At 39.5% G+C, this 21,411-nt stretch overlaps 1 protein-coding gene across 4 annotated transcripts; it reads left to right on the top strand.

The window, feature by feature from the left end:
• Positions 1–2,116: 2,116 nt before the first annotated feature.
• Positions 2,117–21,335, top strand: LOC110976862 (polypeptide N-acetylgalactosaminyltransferase 10-like). 4 transcript variants are annotated; one of them, XM_087132962.1, is made up of 13 exons: positions 2,139–2,271; positions 2,993–3,116; positions 4,099–5,053; positions 6,128–6,257; positions 6,749–6,893; positions 7,272–7,438; positions 12,248–12,433; positions 13,047–13,236; positions 14,916–15,147; positions 16,164–16,385; positions 17,095–17,202; positions 17,342–17,488; positions 17,959–21,335. In XM_087132962.1, the coding sequence occupies exons 3-13, from the start codon at positions 4,838–4,840 to the stop codon at positions 18,154–18,156; spliced, it is 1,941 nt and encodes a 646-aa protein (XP_086989088.1). In that variant the 5' UTR covers positions 2,139–2,271; positions 2,993–3,116; positions 4,099–4,837; the 3' UTR covers positions 18,157–21,335. The 4 variants fall into 4 exon arrangements, with proteins under 4 accessions (XP_022086199.2, XP_086989088.1, XP_086989087.1 ...); XM_087132961.1 differs by having other exon boundaries at positions 2,953–3,116; XM_022230507.2 differs by lacking the exon at positions 2,993–3,116 and having other exon boundaries at positions 2,117–2,271.
• The last annotated feature ends 76 nt before the right edge of the window (positions 21,336–21,411 follow it).

The raw sequence follows: 21,411 nt of genomic DNA, 5'->3' as shown, positions 1-21,411 counted from the left end.
AACTGACCAATCAAAATAGAGCACTCTATTTCCTTGTGGTAGTCCTTGATCAGCAGAGGGCGCTACTTAACTTTATCGTTGATTTTTGCTTGGTCTTAAATCCAGACGTCTGCCGTTATCTCGTGCATAATTTAAAGGAATAGTGAAGAAATTAGGTGATTCCAAACAAAAATGAGTTGCCGCGTATCAGCTGTCTGTGTACGTGTGCGGTTGTGTGAAAGTTTCAAACAAATGCCAAACGTACACTTACAATCAATCTCATTGAATCACTTTGTCTTGGCCTTCGGAAACAACATTTTGAAGGGATGTTGCGCAGATTCTTCACCCACGTTTGTCAAGTTCCCGCACAATGCATGGGTGTTTAATTTGGACATTGACCTGATGGCGATTAGAAACTGACCAATCAAAACAGAGCACTCTATTTCCCTGTTTTAGTCCTTGATCAGCAGAGGGCGCTATTTAACTTTATCGTTGATTTTCGCTTGGTCTTAAATCCAGACGTCTGCCGTTATCTTGTACATAATTTAAACGAATAATGAAGAAATTAAGTGGTTCCAAACGAAAATGAGTTGCCGGGTATACCAGGCTGAAATTGGCACGAAATTCGGGCCGGATTTTCGGCTGGCCAGATTTTCGGCTGGACGCTATTTTTACGGCTGCAAGCAACCGTTCACGTAACCGGCTAGATATTCTACGGAGGCCGATCACGGCATAGCAGAAAGAGCCCATAAACGTCCACAATCAAATTACAGGAAAAAAGCAATGTTTAAATAAATCGTTCGCTGTAATATATCTTAGCTATGAAACAACTTGAACAACTGAGACTTTTTTCCACCAACAGGAAACACATACGGAATGTGTACGAAAAAACACAAAGCCTTCATGCAAAATGGATGAGGGCGCTAGTACAGACAACGATGGCCCCAAAATAATGCCTTCGCGAACGGGTTCGCAATTTGTATACTGTCAATTTCTCTTCTATTAAGGAAGTTGGAGGCACATGAACTCGGTGATTTCTAAATAAGCATGGAATTTAATGGCAGAAATATAAAAGAGTGGCCAAACTTATTTATAAAGTGTGAAATGCAAAAAAGCAAAAATCGAAATCGCTCTATAATATTGATTTCAGGAGTCATCGCACCCGCCGGATTAGGAATAAAGACGGGGAAAATCGGTTTCTGGGCGGATGTCCGTTTTCAAACGATTTTGTACCATCCTAGATTTCAAAAAAGTGTGATTTTCTCTTGAGGAATGTGTAGGGGGGACCCCTGGGCACACTTAATTAGCGCCCCGAATGATTCAGCGATCTTCCCAGAAAGTTTTGCGATGTTCCCGTTTTTATTTCTAACCTTTTACTTCCACTCCTGAAATCAATTGGGCTGAGACAGCCTGTGGGCCTAATCATTCGGGGCGCTAATTAAGTATGCCCAGGGGTCCCCCCTACACATTCCTTAAGAGAAAATCACACTTTTTTGAAATCTAGGATGGTACAAAATCGTTTGAAAACGGACATCAGCCCAGAAACCCATTTTCCCCGTCTTTGTTCCTAATCGAGTGCGTTGACATCCCAAATCAATATTATCGAGTGATTTCGATTTTGGCGTTTTCGTGTTTCACACTTTCTAAATAGTTTCCGTCACTCTTTTATGTATCTGCCATAACATTTCATGCTTCTTTAAAATTTACCGAGTTCATGTGCCTCCAACTTCCTTAATAGAAGAGAAATTGACAGTATACAAATTGCTATTCGGTTCGCGAAGGCATTATTTTTGGGCCATCATTGTCTGTACTAGCGCCCTCATCATTTTGCATGAAGGCTTAGTGTTTTTTCGTACACATTCCGTCTGTATTTCCTGTAAGTGAAAAGTAAAAAAAATTCTCAGTTGTTCACGTTGTTTCATAGCTAAAACACATTCCGGCGAAGGATTTATTTAAACATTACTTTTTGTCTGTAATTTGTTTGTTGGCGTTTATGGGCTCTTTCTGCTATGCCGTGATCGGCCTCCGTAGAAATTTAGCCGTTTATGTGAAGGGTTGCTTGCAGCCGTAAAAATAGCGTCCAGCCGAAAATCAGGCCAGCCGAAAATCCGGCCCGAATTTCGTGCCAATTTCAGCCTGGTGCCGGGTATCAGCTGTCTGCTTATGTACTGTACATGTACGTGTGCGTGCACGGTTGTGTGAAAGTTTGTACAACTGCATTAAATTAATGCTGCTACTGCAGAGTAATACTAGCTACTTGTCAGGGAATATCCTTGTCAGCTGGGTATTTTTGTGAGTAAAGTCCATTATTTTCCGTCTCATAATAAATACTGCAAATGCATTTAGATTATGATTTATTTCTTGAAAGTTAATTCATTCCTTAACTGTGAGTTGATATAGTTTTTGGCTCAGGTTTCGTGAGCCGGGGCGTACGCGTGTGAGGTTTTTTTTTGAACAGGCAATGTCAACATGTTCAGGGCTAGGGGCGGGGCAGAAGTTAATATTGAAAGAGGAAGGTAGAAAGATAATAACAATAATCTCCGACTACTTCACACAAATAAATATATTTGTCGTTCTTATTACGGAACCTGAACTGAATATTTGTCAAGCCTAGTGCTGTGCAGTGAGTAGGCCTACAGGCTGACAAGTGACAGGCAACTTTGATCTGAATGTGAACCGAGGGCCTACTGGGAGTGGAGTGGGGGTGAGATATGTAGTCATATGGTGGCTAGAGACTGGAAATTAATTGCTCTCTTATGTAGTACTGCTGAGTACGGGTCATGTTATTTAGGGTCAACAAGCATCAATGAGCGGCAACAAGTTTTTCAAGCATATTTATGCAAATCTTTGCATAAATATGCTTGAATAACATTTTTTTAAATAATATTTTTTTGATTTTTTAAATATAAAATGTTAATTAGGATCCTACATATCAAATTCAATGTATTGTATTTTTCTGAAATGATATTTGAGTGTTGAAACTTGAGTGACGAAGTCGGGCCTGTTTGTGCAGTCTGACCAGCCGCCATCGTGTGGACGGCAGAGGAAAGAAAGATGGCGGACCCCTAACATCACAAAAAACTTTTCGTTTTCCTTCAAGACTCCGGAAGCAAATATGGTGTTTTTCTTATACAAAGGCAAGTGTTAAAGTCTCTAAAATATGATAAAATGATTTTTAAATCTGTAGAGGGTATTTTCAAGTCGTTGACACTTTGTTGACGCTACTTGTGTGTGTTGATGCTTGTTGATGCTAAATGACCACTGAGTATGCCTCGGCCTAGTCCCTGTTTTCCATTGCCTTTAATATTCAAAACCAATATGCCTCATAAGCCTTATTGCTAATACAGCATTGGTGATGTTGCACAATGGTAGAAAGGCATTGTGGGAAGGAAAAAGGAGCAAACATTGCCTCCTTTTCCTTCCCACAATGCCTTTCTACCATTGAGCAAATTACTCATGCGGTATTAGCAATAAGGCTTCTTGTTGCTTCCTGTGCTGGGCTACTAAATCGTTCCCACAGGGGAAAATAAAATACTAAAATAAAGTTAAAACAAACATCAAAATGTCGCACGCCCAGGCCCATTTTAAATCACAGCTAGTGAATGAATGAAATAAAGAAAATAATTGTACTTTTTAAAGATATGTTAATCAGATATTCTTCAACTTCTGAACTTAAAGGGTTTTAACCACTTTTTAAAATTTAATTGTAGCTTTTCTGGGTCTTTCTGTTGTTTGTTTGGAACCTTTGTCTTACATGTACATGTACCTCTTGGCACATGTTGCATATAGTCAGTAAACACCACATTTCCACAATTTCTAAAAATGTTTCTATGTGAGCTGTAGTTTCTATTTTCATTAATTTGTCATTTTTAAGGTGTACTACAATTAGAATTTTAGTCCATCTGTATTTTGGAATGAAAGTGCAACAGTAATAAAAGCAGAACGTTTAAGCACACTTCACCTGTTAACACTGCCATTGAACATATTTAATTTTATTTCTACATGTGCTGTACATGTATTACTTGTAGTGCTAGTCAGGAGTCAACAGATGTAATCAACATAGAAATGAACCTGTCAGTTCTAATGACACACGTACTTCATACTTTTTCTGTTTTGCAGACCAAAACACATAAAAATTGCCTGCAGGAAATAACCTCTCCGTGGAGTATTGATTATAGCCGTGACCAGATTTTAACAATGCTTGCAAGGGTTCTGGGCAGGCAGGAAGACATGTGATGCCTCATTACAGCTCACTGGGGAGTTGTCCCAAGTCCCAAAACATAAACACATGTGTACATGTACATGTGCCTTAACCTCACTTCCAGTGACTACATGCTCGCTAAGCACAAGACAGCTGAGCCACATGTGAACTGAAGCTGATGGTATCGTTCATACGCTGTGTCCCGTAATGTAGAGCTACATGTTCACACTCACAAAGGTCTGAGGACAGTCAATATCGAACTCAATCATGAACTGAAGAATCTGTGCTGTGCATCAACTGAAGGTTTCTTTGTGCTCTATCATGGATCTACCACGTGAAGTCAAGACTGAGAACTTGCTCCAAAACTCGTGCCTTCATTTCCCATTAACTTTGAAGGACGTAATTAATTTAGCATAAATTTGCATCAGCCTTGAGGAAGTATACATGTATTCCCGACATTTTTGCAGCAACAGAGTCATCATACATGTAACTGCTAAGGGACAAGTGCAGTGTTTAAGGAGTAATACTGGAAATATTGCCAGCTGACACTGCTTCAGTTCTGAAAGAAAACATTGTGAACGACTGTGAGGTCAATCCTCGTTCATTTGCCTTCTTTTGGAAAAGTCATCCTTTGTAGCAAAGAACTTAATTTTAACCATGAGGATTCACATACGCCGCATGCTGCAATACCTGGTCTTTATCTTCCTGCTGTTCTTTGTGGGGACAGTCCTCATCAAGAAGGGATCAGAGGACATGGAGCCCGGGCGTGCACAGGGAAGGAAAGTACATGGGGACGGGGCAGGTGCAGGGGACGGGGACATCATTAGAAGAAACCAAGATAACGCAGTACTGCCTGGGCTTCATGTACCACAGGTAAGGGAAGAATGCTGGAAGTTGAAAGGGGTCTTTCCCATGTCCAAACATTGGACAACTAGCTACAGTGTATGATTTGAATGTGAAATTTTGTCTACATAACTACATGGATTTTGCCACAGTAGTTCATTCAGTTTAATGACCAGGCATGTAATTTTACAGATTCGTTTCGTTTTGTACATGTATGTGAGAGAATTTCCTTTACCAACACCGTATTGCAACAAACTGCCCTGGAATGTTGCTAATATACAGTACGTATCCCATGTGGGCTAGCCCTTTGTCAGGACAGACTTGACAGAAGTAAAGACACTTCCACAAGAAAATAAAGTGGTCTTTAAAAGAGAAACAGTACATGAATATTCAATTCCAAAGTCAGCATCGTGCATGTACATCAGCTTGTAGAGGATATATTAATATTGCAGTGAAAGAACAACTGTCATTTGGGGTGACGCAGTCACAGTTTCTGCCGGCTGAATTAGTCTTTCACTTTTGAAACGAAACAGCTGGGCAGTCCATATATTCAAAAGATCAATAACTCTTCAATGTACCACAAATGATGCCTTACTGTAACACCTGCACCAATGCGACCTTTCTCTGAGTATCACTCCATTCTATTATAATTGCAGACTGTTATGCGTCAGTCTTACCGGTACAAGACTGATACTGCATACACATACACGTGCTTCATACATGTACTTCTCTTCCTTCCCCGATTTTTTGTCTTTCAGGAAAACTGCCCAATTTCCTGTTTGTCAGTTATGCCTAAAAGTGGTCCTTTTCTCGAAGAAGGGAATCTCTGTTTATTGTTACCCTACTATTAACGTTGAATTTGTACATGTTCCATACACTATAGAAAATGTAGAATTTTGCTGAGTTGGTGGTTAAATTGATTGATACTCATGCTCGACATTTTTCACCCAGGGTACATCCTCCAAATGTGTAAAAGTTAATTGTAACCATCGTCATCTTTTCTTTTTAACTTTTTGTTCTGTGTGATAATTTGTGCAATACTTCATCCTAATTTTAATACCATTGGTTGTTTTTGTGCCCCCCCCCACGGTACATGAACAACAGAATGGAGCCCTGCCCCCAGGGGCTGCTGGTGGTGGCAACCAGTTCAGAAATTTTGCAGTAGGGGAACAGGTACTAAGAAAGAAAGACTGGCACGACTATGAGAGGATTCAGGCTGAGAAATTGAAAACAGGTTGGTGCTCAAGCTTGAATGGAAAGGGCTTCTTTCCCCTCATTTATTGCAGACTAGATATATTGCCAGGTAGAACACCGGAATGGCAACAGATAAGTCCAGGGGTCAGATCCTGTTTTAGTAATACAGTGTACATGTATATTCATTACAAAAAATCAACATAGGAGTTGTGGCATCACTATTCTCCTTTGTTGTACTTTTGCATGCACTTGTTTTTCTTTGTTTCTGAGTTCTCTTATACATGTGTACATGCTGATTTTGTAAATTGTTTATTTCAGATTCTCTGAAGATCCTGCCTTTGAAAACATTTTTTTACCGAACTGTGGGGGCGTAATTTAAATTCCCATGATGGCAGTCAAAAGACGAAATGGATGGGAATATTGAAAAGACGCCTCAAATTTATACAATTGTTTTTTGTTTTTTTTTGAAAATCAAAATCCCACAGCAGGAACATTTGTAAGCATATAGTTCATCTCATTGCGTCTATTCAGGTCCTGGTGAGCATGGCACAGGGGTTGTTCTTACCCCGGACCTGAAGAGGACTGCAGCTGCAGACACCAAAGCCAACGGCTTCAACGAACGGGTCAGCGACATGATCTCATTGGACAGATCTCTCAAAGACATCCGAAACCCGAGGTAAGTTAACACTGTCATACTGACATCCCGTTCACTTGAACCTAAGCCTAGAGTCTACTTAACCGCGGAGGAGGGTAGAAGAAAACTTTGACATGTCGGAGACACTTCAAGAGGTAGGATTGTTGAAAACCTACTCAGGGATTTCAATTTTCCTTGAAATTTTGTGCATCACCATACACTTCTCATATTTTTCCACCAATTAGGAGAACATAAATCAACCTGTACTCGACGTCATAACTACCCAAGTTTTTTGGGTGAATTCAACTGTGCATTTCACCAGTAGCAAATGTCAGTTTATAAACCTTATTCCACAGTATGCTAGTTTGTGAAAGTGTTTGGCATGGACAAGTCATCTCCATTCCTTCTTTTTTAATTCAGGTGTAAGGAGATCCAGTACTTAGAGAAGCTGCCCAATGCTAGCATTGTGATTCCATTCCACAACGAGGCCATGTCAACGCTCAAGCGCACGGTCCACAGCGTCATCAACCAGTCACCCCCTGAGCTGATCCACGAGATCATTCTTGTGGATGACTACAGCGACCGCAGTAAGTACACACATTTGATAACTTAGGACCTGATTCTAACGCGCAGCATTTTTTCATATTTATCATTTGAGTGGTACTAATTGTGTCTCAAACATTTCAGATTTCAACATTATTTCCCTGCTGTCAGAGTTGGGAATAATCCTCAGAATTTGTTCAAATCCACAACAAAATATATGTATTTTTCACATAAAGAGACCTAAGACAAAGACATCGTGTAGATTTAGTTTCCTCAAATTGTCATTTTTTTAGCTGTTTTCAAACACTGAGAAAAATTACTGACACAAAAATTAAATTTGGCTTTCAATTGGAGAAAAATCCATGCTGCAATAAACTGAAATGGAAAACATAACTGAAAAGTTTTAGTTTTATTCAAGCTTATCTGCCTACTGAAGTGAGAGTTTTGTAGAGCACTTCATGGCATTAATCCTGAAACCTTTGTATGTGTATAGAACTGCATAATCTGCATGTACTTAATTACTAACATTTTTTTTCCATCTCTGCACCTGAAATTTTTGTGAGCTATTGCAATGGTCCACTTCCCAAGGATGGTGTTGCACCAGTCTGCTATTATTTGCATCTTTATCTCCTTCATTTTTCTTACCTTACCCTATCACATGCTGAGACGTTCAACTTTTCATTATTCAGAGAAATGCCTGATGACTATTCCTCATGCCGGCATGCCGCAGGGCCGTCCCCAGCTGCCAATTTTAATGCATCAATTATGAAGAAACGACTCGAGTTGACTGGAATGGCACATGCTAAAACCAGGTTACGAGGCTGTGCCCGGCATAGGAAATGAATTCATAGTCACAGCATCGGCATTATCATTCGATCCTAAAATATCGTAATGGGAAACATCTGGGTGATGGTACTGTTGCCATCCTCACTGGGTCTTGGAAAGTGAGGCAGAGACAAGTGCATATATTGCAAAGAATCTTGTTGGCTTTTCATTCTCGTGTTAAGATTGAATCTTGCTAAGGAAGGACATTACTGCTCAACCCACATGTACATTTACCAGTACAAGGCGGATGTAACGTTCCCATGCATTGCTTTTGGCATGTTCTATAAAGGTTCAATTTTTGGCCACGTTTTCAGGGTAGGCGCTTTTGCTTTAGTACACCCTCTAATCTCTACAGTTAAGGAATTATTCATCAAAGTGCAGCTCACTAAAAGCTTGGAATTAATCATAGCAGTGAGTTTGTAACCCGTCAGATCATTTTATAACACAGTTGTTTTCAGTTTATTTCAATGTTGACATTTGCAACGTTATTCAGGATCAGAGGCTGCAACTTATGATGTATTGGGTTCAAAGACCATCAGAGCTTTATCTTTTGCAGCCAAATGCTCAATCCCTATCACATCAAATCAAAATTATCATATCTGCATGGAAGAAGACGAAATTAAAAAAAATAAAAATTTAATGTTTTGTTGTCTGAACAAGAATTTCAGTGGCGATTCCACCCCTTGAAAGCTTCAGTATTTCAAGACGTAGAAGTGTGGTGGTCATTCAGGTCATGTGTCACATGTAGATATACAGAATGTAACATCACCCGGCTGCTTATGCCAACAAGACAGCGGAGCCGACACAACTCATCTACATGAATTCATTCAGTGCGTTAATTTTGTTCAAGCCATAAGGCAGTGTCTGCATTTATCCTTCTATTATAAGTAGAGTCAGTTTTTGAGTACTCATACTCAAACTCAAGTACAGTTTGAGTACCAATAAGTACTCGGCCCATACTTAATCATAAGTACTCGGGGAAAAAGTACTCAGCACGTACTTGTAATTTTGTACTCAAACTCGTCCCTAAACTCGACCAATTGTTCTCGGTTAACGTGATCCCAGTTGCACAGTACTTGAAAAGAAATTGGGATTCTTTTCGACACTAATTTGTTGATACTAAACTTTGACCAAAATTACACATAGTGTAAGCTACACGTTACAAGTCGTGTTGTATTTTTATTGACTCTTAATCAAGTATTCGTGAATGGGTGTTGTTGGCACTTGGCAGCACTGCAGCACTCACAGTTTTGCTGGTGTACTTTCTTTACTATTCTACTCACTACTGGAAGAACACCAGCGAAATCAATCCAGGGCGTGAGGACAGAAAGGAAATCGCAACCTCCTCTCCATGGGCTGCGTGTGCGTTCCTTGGCACGGAAAGATTGTATACATGGGAATAAGATTGGGCAAAACAAAATATAAAAATCTGACACCTTTCCTGTTCTCCAGAATGAGAGAGATTATGTTGCAAGGTGTGTATGAGCTATCTCGTCAATAAATCAAGAATTCCAGCCAAAACAACACTTTTTAATATGTATACCTGTTAATTTCTTGGAATACAGGGTAAGTACTTTACACATCACACATAACAATGCAAATTTCCATAATGTTTTAGTTTTACCATGTACTCGGATGTACTTGATTATTTTGTACTCATACTCGGCTCGTACTCAGACTCTGAAAAGTTTGAACTCGGATTTTTGGCCCAAGACTCCATTAAAAAGTAGTCAAACTCGGTCTGTACTTGGCACTGTGTGTACTCGGAAAAACGAATTGTGAAAATTCCAGCCTCATTATTCAAAATTTTCTAAAAACCAACATGTGAACTACAGAGTGGTTTTAGCTGGTAATCCGGCATGCTTTTGTCTAAAGAAGCCATTCACATCCAGTTTGTGTATGTGTACCAATGCCTCATTTTGGTGACTATCCAGATGCATATCTAATGCAGAGAAATCAAGCGTGGAATTAACATTAGGCTTCAAAGACCTACAGGCTCATTAGTCTATCTTGCTTGCTTGTACATGTATTTGCTGTGTCAATACACTGTATACTCCTTTATCTGATCCCACCTGATACTTGCTCAGCCCATCCATAATTCATCCACCGTCTCCATCCGCACCCCCTCCCTTCCCCACGCATTTTGGAGTAGTGCATCACCTCCCGCTCAATCAAGTCCAGTGTTTATCAAACGTCGGCCCGTACCTCACGAGGTGTTGCAGTCACAGTTCAGGATCCGTCCCTAGGGAGCACTCTTTGGGAGGAGATGGGGGAAGGAGAGGGGGTTGGAGGAGGCAATTGATGATGTGGCGATGCAGACAGCTATAGGGCAACTGAGACAAAAGGGATTTGGAAAGATGTTAAGAGGAGAAGTGTTTGTGAACCAAAGAACTCCGAGGGGAACATGACATGTTCTGTTTTGAGATGCATGATGTTCTCACAAGGAGACAACAACATGCACATTAAACATGACTCTGAAAAGTAGTGGACTGTTTCCATTAGTTTCAAATTCACTTTCCCAACATGTTTGCTGTAAGTAGGAGTTTGCGCACTTTGTCCAAGAGAGTGTTGTAGAAGGAAAGTGTTCTCCAGTTTTGTCTTGTTAGCATTTAGTGCAATGGTTTGTTTAACTCAAGATAAGTGAGATATCATGTGTAACTACACTGGTCTGGTCAGTTTGAGCATGGAGCTATTGAATACCCACACGCTGTATCATATGTGTCTGATATTTGTACTCAGTCAATAAAATCAACCTTTTGCATTAGAAAAGTCACTCCCTTGCAACTTGGAGCAGTCTATTCAAAGCTCCAGTCCTTGCCACCTTGTAGTATTCAAGGAACTTGTTATCTGTCCGATTAGTAGCAGGAAGGAAACTTAAAGCTGCCCAGATGTTATTAAGGGAAACCATTTCCTTAGCCAATCACCCAAGTGTCTATCAAGATAGAAAAAACAGGAACTGTTTCTCATGTGTGGCTAAGCTATGCATGGTCTCGTTTCGGTCGTGTACACTTTAGCTGAGTATGTACATACAAACTCTTAGTTTTGAAATTACTGTTCATAAATCATGACAAAGAAGATCATAATTTACACAGATTGGTTTCAGTTTATATTCACTTCATTCTGTTTTGGATGATGTATGAACAAATTATTTAAGACGCCACTTTCTGTTTCCATCCCCAGAAAAAAATGTGTTGAAATAGAACCTCAGCCCGGGTCACTATTTATACTTGGCTGCAGCTGACAAGAACATGGGTGTCTATGATAGCCACTTGCCAATGACTGCAGCTTTTTCCCATAGATGTGTGTGCTGTGGCTGGTCGTAGCCATAACTTCTCGACTTGGCCTTACTTTGCTGGCTTTTCCCCTTAAACACAGGATAAACATTTGTAATATGCAGCAATGAGTGACCAGGAGCTCTGCTGATGTGCAGAGTTCAGTGCTAACTTGTGTCAAATAATGGTCATGAAAGTGCATCTGACCAGTCTAATGAATGGGCCCTTTGTCAGTGGTAAAAACCTGTTACACCTGGTGTGGGGAAGTTACTGAGAACATTACAGTTGGTCATCCTTGTGTGACAGCTGGAGTTGTTATCCTGTGTTGCATTTATCAGTATTGATTGGGATAGTTACTTATATCCAAACTGTAGTTATGAAGTGTAGGCAATCAGTTTCAATGAATGCTGTGTTTCTGTGGACATACGGAGAAAATAGGGACAGGAGCTGTTTGGAGAATTTAAAAATGTTTCAAAATGCAATTTTTCAAGGAGCGAAATTGTTTACAAATATTTGTGCATTATTCTGTCTATTAAATGCACACATAGTTTAAATTTTCCTTTTGACAGTTGGTAATGGACGTTACTTTAACCATAAAGGAACTTTTTAAAAGTGATATTAGATTTCATAAGGCTTGGGGGGGCTGAATATATCATACTTTTTAAAAGATTATAAATGAATATTATCTGTAAGTAGCTGAATTCAGACTTTTATCTTTTCTATTTTTTTCCAATTGTTTGAAATTTCTGATTACAGAATATTTAAAACAGCCTCTAGAGGAATACATGCAGCGATTTTCCAAAGTCAAGATCCTGCGAATGGACAAGCGCGAGGGCCTGATCAGGACCAGACTATATGGTGGTCGCCAGGCAACGGGAGAGGTTTTGATATACCTTGATTCCCACTGTGAAGCTAACACAAACTGGTTACCCCCTTTATTGGGTAGGTTGATCCCCAACTTTGTTTCGTGCAAAGTCTTCCAAGTGTATTTAAAATTGATTATGAAACTTGAATGTTGATGAAAGCTCTCTCACACTATCTTCCTGAATTCCATCTCCCCCTTTGAGAAACAAATCATACGGATGCATGCACAAACCAATTAACAAAAGTTCTACCAATGTGGGGTTCTTCTGTACCTCTTTCGTGCTGCTTCTCTGGCCAAACCACGGCAAGGAAATACACTGGAACAATCTGAAACCACACAATTGTTTTGTAAAATATAATCAGACTTGGGAAAGTCCCTTCAAAAGACATCTTTATTCTTTTTTAAAGTAATTCATTTTGTTTATTAAAGTAATTCATTATATAAGACCCCCCTCCCAATTTTGCAGGCTAGTTGTCCATTACTTTCCTTGAGAGGTGTCTAACACCTCACGAAAACTTCTTGATAGCATATTCATCGCATCTGTAGTGACTAACGAAGCCTTCACATACATGTGCCCGTATTTGTATTGTTAACCAGATGAGCGGCTGTAAACTTGAGGTAAGCATCCTCACTGTATGTCACAGACTTTGTGATTCACTGCCATTCTTCAATTGTTACATCCTTCTACAGAACGCATTGCCCTGAACCGCAAGTGCATCGCCTGCCCCATGATTGATGTCATTGGCAACGAGGATTTCCACTACGAGTCGCAGGCTGGTGACATCATGCGGGGGGCCTTTGACTGGGAGCTTTACTATAAAAGGATTCCTATCAACAATGCAGAGATGAAACGCAGACAGTTTGACACGGACCCGGTCAAGTATGCATCATGGACCCAAACTTATTTGCATTATGCATGTTCTATGTGGAACTTTTATATGAGTGCTTTATGCAATAAATTGTTTCCTTGAGCGAGACAGTTTATGTGAATTTTTTTCAACTTTAGTTGTAATGTAATTGCATATGAAAATGAAAATTCTCCCATACATGTAAGTGGGACCAGACTGCCTCTATGGGTGTTGGGCTCTACAATCCACATCTAGATTAGTCTGTCTGCTTCGTACTGTGAAATGTCGTGTAAGCTGGAAATTCTGGATTTTCGAAAGTTTCCATAAGGCAAAAATGGGCACTATGCCACAAATATAATGTTAGATCTTCAAGACCTAACATTTATACATGTACACAACTGAAGTTCATGGATTTTTCATTGTGGTTTGGTCTCACCCCTGGTCTTGTTTAAAGAAAAATGTATGTCTTCTACACTTATCCAAATGACTGCCCTTTGTAAAGGTGGCTATGGGATGCAAGTAATGCAGTTAGTTCCATTGTAGGGTCCAGTAGATTTGTGTGCTCTGTTAATAGGCATTACCAAATGAGACTTGATTCTAGTTAGATTCATCATCATGGCATACATAGTGGCTGTAAGGGACACATGTACATAGAACTACAACCATATCATGCTTGCCTATATATCCCACCTGCTTCTTGCAAAACAATTAGGGCAAAAATATACAAAAGGCTTAAGTAATAAAAACCAATTTCCTGTTGACTGGTTGTGGTAAAGTATGGTGGAGGTTCATTGACTCGAAAGTCTGAATCATGGCCCAATTTTTAATTGTACACTCTTCATTGTGGCTCTTTGCAACTTATTAATGTCATTGACTGATTGGTTTTCAAATCATTTGGAAAAATCATTAAATTCAGGTGAAGCTAGGCATTTCAGGCAGCCAGTCCACGGTTGTCTTGTTACTTTTTCTTGACAGTTATGGTTCAAGATCAATTTTGCGCCATGTACCCTTTGTATTTCAAGCATTACTCGACAACATTTTTAGAATTATACGTAGTGGAAAGTCCAAACTATCTGTACTTGTTACTAGGTTATTGTAGCTACCGCGACACACATGTTGAAATGTATAGATTGTATGGGGACCAAAAATATTATGGTGGAAAAATTTATGTCCCCATAACATGGTTTTAATTTTGTACATATGGGGAAGGTCTACCCATGAGCTGAGGCTGTGAAGAAGGTTTGATTGTTGTAATTTTAAAACTTTGTTCAAAGTGTAGGAGTCTGCCATTATTAATAGCATGTTCAAATCCGGGTTTGTTGTATTTTTAGTTGTAGTACTTCTTGCAAGGCTTGCAGTGTGCTAAGACACCTGTAGGGGGGAATTTCTATTTGACTTACACGGAATGGTTCATTTGGCTAGTCTCTCAGCAGTATTTTGATACCTAAAATTGTCTGGTGTAGAATTCAAGTAATGTACAAAGACACAATGCATTTGTACACGTTCAGATGAAAATTGGTTACTCTGCACAATACAAGTGCACACATGTGGTTTGTCTCCTTACAGAAGGTTTTGGGAATGATCTCCCAGTACCGTTTACTGTTCCTTCATGGCAAGCAGTGTCCAGCCAAAGTGTTGAAAACTTCCCCCGTTCATGATAAGACAGTGCTATGTTCCAAACCTTGGATTTTTTTGCCTTGTATTCTTGCAGGACGCCCATCATGGCTGGTGGTCTCTTTGCCGTGGACCGCCGCTACTTCTTTGACGAGTTGGGGGGTTACGACGAAGGCCTGGAGGTGTGGGGCGGGGAACAGTACGACCTCTCCTTCAAGGTGTGGCTGTGTGGGGGAGAGATGGAGGAAGTACCTTGTTCCAGGGTGGGGCACGTCTATCGGAAATTCATGTCTTACACAGTGCCCGGAGGAGGCGGAGTCATACACAAGGTGAGTGACAAAGCCAAAGGGGAATAAAACATCCTCCTTCTGTATGGGTTCAGTGCATGGTCAACTCCTTTGATCTCCAATTTTGATGGAATTTCTCGCTCACCCCAGGTAGTCAGGGTTAACCCTCAGTGCTTTGAGGGTAGTGCACTTGTTGGCCCTTTTTTTGATGAACTCATGTTCATGTGCACTCTCCTGGTTACTTCAGATGTAGGTGAGCATTAGTCACACGCAGTGTGTACATGATCCTTGCCTGAAGACGGTTTTGACGTGAACCAGTGCATGAATGAGAGTAGGCTCTTATAAATAGGCCACATGGCACCCTGTACAGCCTCTAAGAAAAGGGACATCTTTTGGAGGCAAGGGTATTTATAGAACCAATTACATGTCGAGAATGGGGAAAAATGTGCGCACAGCGCTGTCTTTGAGAAAGGTCCCAGATAAGACAGAGACATATTTTTCAGGGTAGGTCATTTTGACATCCTGGATAAGACGTTTGGAGCAATATTCTTTGATTTGCCAAATATTGGCCCTGTTTCCTGAGGTCATCTTTTTAAAAGTATGACTCACACAGAAAAGTCTACAAGTTTTAGTCAAATTCCTCTCTGAGTCTCCCTGTAAATATAAGTATAATGCACAGATGGTGGAAAGCTTGAGCATTGAGGTTGTGTTGGCCAAGTACTTTGACTGAGTTGGACGGTGTGTGGACCTACAGCCTGAAAAAGGGAAGACTCAGATTCACAGACAACTGAGTCATTCAGCAAACCCTTTGATATTTCAGAACATGTTTTTTACAAATACTTATATTTCTACCTGTAATGTGAAGCCTTGGGACTCGGACAAGATTGTCTTTTGTGCCAGTTTTAATGCCTGCTGTACCCCTTGTTACGTCAATATGCTTGGTAGATCAAAACAGTTTTCATGTAAGAATTCAGCCTTTGTCATAATTGCAAAAGAGTCCATTACAGGCTAACTGATTCAAAAAAGGGTTAACTAAAGAGGACCATATGTGTTTATAGAATCTGATGCGAGTAGTGGAGGTTTGGTTTGATGACTGGAAGAAATATTTCTACATGCACAAGCCTCACCTGAAGGGCATGAATTACGGCGACATCAGCAAGCAGCTTGCCTTGAAAGAGCGCCTACAGTGCAAGAATTTTACCTATTTCATGAACGTCATAGCACCAGATATAATGCAGTACTACCCACCGGTGGAGCCAGACCCTGGCGCCACGGGCTTTGTAAGTTGGCTTTTGTCTGTCACTCCCTCTCTCTGATTGTTTGCCTGATGTTGGAGGATGGCTCATTGTGTTCCCCTTCATCTTTTAATTAAAAATTCATCAAGGAATATGTAGGAAAACTTCACTTTCCCATTGGTTTAATGTATATAAATTTAGAGCCCCAAAATTTTCTCAGGTGGGATCTGATCTTTCAGCCTTTGCAGCACCCAAATTAAGCTTGACATATCACCTTTATCGGGAAGATTATCAACATTTTGAATAAAAAAACAGGAGTAGAAGGGGATCCTGAAACTTTTGGAATATTTCACTCAATTATTCTCTGAACTATCCAGAGACTGCAGTAAAAGTGAAATGGGTTTTAAATTCATAACCATTGAAATAGTAAAGTTGGACTGCACCAACCAATCTATGCAGGGAACCACAAGCAAGTTGAATGTTAAGTTTACTGAAGAGGATTCATATGTTCCACCTCAGGAATACCGTATTTGTGCTCTACCAGCTAAACTGTCTCGCAGACTGCTACCATAAGGCTGTGTAACTTAGTCTGAAGAGCACCGGTGGTATTCCAGAGGTTGCAGGGTTGATGAGTCCAGCTTCATTTAGGTTGGGCTCCAATCTAAGAAAGCCCATTAAAAACAAAAGTCATTGCTCAGTATTTCAGTGGTAACTTCAACAGTTTTGGTTTTGTTTTGGTCCTTCCTTTCCCCAGATGCAACACTTGGAGAGTGGGCTGTGCTTAACATTCACCCAAGGAAGGAAATTAGAAATTATTTTAGAGCCTTGCTTGCCAAGCAGGCAAAAGAAAGGAGGAAATCAGGTTTGTCAACAGGTGTTTTACCCCCCCCCCATGACTCATCTACTACTACTAATAATAATCCAACAATATCAGACCAAATAAAGAGAACCACCCTTTAATATGAACAATGTGAATACTTGTGAATGTACATCTCTTGTAGTACTTCACCTTATCCTGGCATGATGACCTCCGACCTGGTAGGAATGAGAAGCAGTGCGTGGACTATCCCAACCGTGTGGAGGGAGGGGAGCCCATTTTGTACCCTTGCCACGGTGGGAGGGGCAACCAATTATGGGTTTATAATCCGGTAAGACTGTCTCAAATTTTATCACCAGAATTTCCCTATTTTGTGAACAGTGTTATCCAGGGGTAGAAGTTTATTAAAGCCCTGCAGAAATTAATGTAAAACCACTTAAGCTAGTGTAAATTTGTAGGCCCTTAAATGTCCCTGGTCAGTATTGTTAGTATATACCATAAACCTGGAAAATGCTCCTATTTTTCAGTATTTGAGAAGTTCACCAAGAATTTGAGAACAAGAACAGGAAAACTCCCACTCATCATGGCTATTATGTAACAGAAACATTTTTGAAAGCTCAATACCATTTTTAAGAACAAGCTATTTCGATATTTTAAGTACATGTATCTTTTCCATGTTGCAATCCATCTTCATTCTTACAAATCTTCTGTAAAGTTGTCACACAAATAATTTCCATGTTAAGTAACTGTTTAAAATATTTCAAAATTACCTAAAATCCTCTTCCTTTTGCTTCTTTGCAGACGTACAAGCTTTTGTATCACCCCACCTCCGAGCTGTGCCTTAGTATTCTCCCATCTGTCTCCAAAGGCCAAGATGGCAAGGCCGTCACCATGGTGAAATGCAGCAAATCTAACCCTGCTCTCAGCTGGAAGTTTGAAAAGACCTTCAAAAAGGTCTTAACTAGACTAAACCAGCAGTACCCAATTGTCTTTAAGTAATTCAAGAGCAGCCCACAAAGACACTCCTCCTTTTTGCAAACCCAAGGGACAAAATACCAATCTTGGAAATGTTGATGATTTCCAAGCGATTGGCAGGTTGGTATCGATGTCAGTTTGTGGATTGCTTTGGGGATATACCAAATTGCACCACTGAAATTACTGAGAATTCAGAGCATGTAATTTGGCTTTTTTTCCTGTTTTTTACCCTTTTCATTAGGTGTCTTTCTCCGCGGCCAGATCAGCATTTTCCTTTTTGTCCAATTGAATGTGTTGGTGCATGCTGTTCGTTTTTATGTGACCAAAACATTCTTTATATATTTCAATTTTCTTTCAAGAATGAAATTCTGGATTGCAAAATAGTTATTTCAAAAACAAACAGGTCTTTTGGCTTCAGATCTGGCAAAAGAAGAGCATAACGTCTTGAAACTTCAAGATTTGAGCAATTTATTGCAAAAAAGCATGTAGATAATTTTTTTTTAAGTTCACAGAATTAGAAAATGACCGTACTTGTAAATATCAATGCAGTGATTATTCCAAGTGCAATCCAAACAGTCACATCAACTCTTTCATCAGCCACAAACTGGAAAAATTGCACTCGTTCATTGAAAAAACATTCAAATTATGGCATATCAGTATTTGTACCATGTATAAAACAGAGAGCTTTATATTTTAAAGGCAACTGTGTGGAGAAATCTTATGCAAAAATTTAACGTGACTTCAAGCTGTCACGTGTACATTAACAAAGGTTAAAACCATAGATCTGAAGCTTGCAACTTTGAGATAGACAGAAAAGAAGGCTGTGTAGAAGATGTGCGTCATATGCATATTAATATGCTCAGGACACATAAAGTATGTACTGTACACTTTCTGAGTAGAATATGCATATGACACAAGTCATTCTGTGTGGCCTCCTTTTCCATCTACCCAACTTCGAGCTCTGTAGTGAAGCTCTCAGCTTTTTTAATCACTGTTAACGGATTGAATGTCACATTTAATGTGTTTAGCAGATGCTTTTCTGTTAATGACAAAATATAAAGTAACAACTGTTCATTGTATGCACTTTTTTTCCCTTAAAGGCAGCCAAGCAACTACTTAAGAGAACAATCTAGTGTCACAAGGAATAAAGCACATCCAAACACTCGACAAAACAAAGCAACACAAATGGAAAAAAAAAGGAAAAAACAAAAACAAAACAAAACTGCAAAAAAGAATTCAAAACAGCATTGTAGATTCAGCCACAAGTACACTGAAAACAAGGAACGTCTGGCCATGTTTTACATTGTATTTTTAACATTCTATGTCAGATGTACATCCTGACATCTGCTATCAGCATGTAAGAATTGCATTGGATAAATTTGGTAATCACTTGATTCTTATGTCATGTAATCAGTACTAAACATCGTGTAAGCCAATGGAATGATTTTATGTACATAGCATCTTATTTTAATCATAAGTCATAATTTTTCTCACATGGAAAGTTTGTGATGCCCACATCAGGACTTCAAAGCCAGTGTAACCTTGAAAAATGAAAAAAAAAATCATCTGCTCAGAAGCCACAAAAGAATCTGTGCATGTTCAACTGTAAGGCAGTGGTTTGTTAATATTTATTTCCTGTGCATATTGTGGGACCTATGGGTACCCCCCATCCGATCCTTATACACACTCTAGATTGTTACATAACACATCCCCCCTAGAAGTCTGTAAAGAATTCCTGAGATTCCGATCAAACAATGACCAACACAAAGGCGGGGTGGGGTTCTCTCCATCCCACATCTTGCATCATATTTTTTTTTTACACAACTATGACTTTTTTGCCTTTTCACTGCAATCATACAGTTAATAAATTCTATTTGACACTGCACTGATCCAGTCACGACCACTGTGAATCAAGCCGAGGACTTACCTTGTTGACGAATGTTTGTGTGTGTTGAAACATTTTGTACAATCAATAAAAAAGTTTAATTTAATGTAGAATGAAAGCGAGGAGCTACAACTCAAAATGCAAATACATGTACTCAAAGCTTATAAGACCACTGTTGTGTCTGTCTTTTTCAGTTGGTTACTGGACTGCTGTAATTTTATTTTAGTGTTTTTTCTTCATGAAGGAAATTTTAATCATTCGGCCAGTCTATCTACATGTACTTTGAATTATTTAAAATTTTATTTAATTTTCTTCATGACAGTGACGCTTGTTACTTAAGTCAATGAGTGATTGTAATGAGTTGTTTTTATCCAACTACATGTATGTGTGTATTTATGAAAAAGTAGTCTTTAGATAGAGAGTAGTTTTATACAGATTTGGCAAATTTGCTTGTTGTAAAGCCTGCAGAACGGAGACTGAACCAGAGGGAATGTATGACTTAATTGAACTGTAAGACAAAAAGGCAAATTGGGCAGACCAGAGACTTGCTGGCTCTGTGTGGATCTAGAGTAGAGAGACAAGTGAGTACTGATCACATTCTCATCATAATTTTGGTATCTTACTGACGCTGGTCTGCACGGACCTCTGCAGTTCTTTATGAGTGGATCGGTGTGCAAATGGAGTTATTTCATAGAGAATTGTTGATGCTTTACAATAACTAATACACCAGGCTGTTGGGTGCTATTGCAAAGACCTTGACCTCGACTCTAAATTCCCAAATCCCTCAAAATCTACCAGATATCAGAGGATTTGCAGTTGCAAGACTTGGCAGGATTGAGAAGAGACCAGCCACCATTGCTAATAGCTTGCCTCTTGGAAGTTCCAGTACAGAGGATTTGTCAGTGGTTTTCTAGAGGGTTTTGGAGGGTTTAAGAGGTTCCCAGCAAACATGCCCAGTTAGTTTGAGTTAGTAGTTGGCATGATGAAATGGGTGATCCTGTTGGAGTCCAGTCCAAATGGAGTCTTACTTCTTGGAGGATGTGTGGTGACCTTGAGGAAATGAATTTGTCATTCATCTTGATGGCCTTACAGAGAAGCCTTGCATGGGAATAGTTTCCAATATATTTTTGATTTGTTGATATGAAGAAGTGCCTTTCACATGGAAGTGTCTGCTATCCCATTTTTATGCACTGATTCTTTGTGCTGGAGATTTTTTTCATTTGTGTTGTCTTTTTTCCGATGCAGACAATTTGGTTGTACAAAACCTATTTATGAGATTAATAAATTATGAACTATTTTGAAAGTAAATGGCATACAACTTTCCATTTGAACCTTTCATCAACACATTTATAAATGTTTTTTTATTTTGATTTGCACTCTGGTGCCAAATTAAG

This window comes from Acanthaster planci, linkage group LG02, assembly GCF_054643075.1.
Source record: "Acanthaster planci isolate LZ-2023a linkage group LG02, COTS_SCS, whole genome shotgun sequence".
Lineage (NCBI taxonomy): Eukaryota > Metazoa > Echinodermata > Asteroidea > Valvatida > Acanthasteridae > Acanthaster > Acanthaster planci.
The sequence above is the reverse complement of the archived record's forward strand: the minus strand, read 5'-3'. Positions and strand labels throughout refer to the sequence as shown.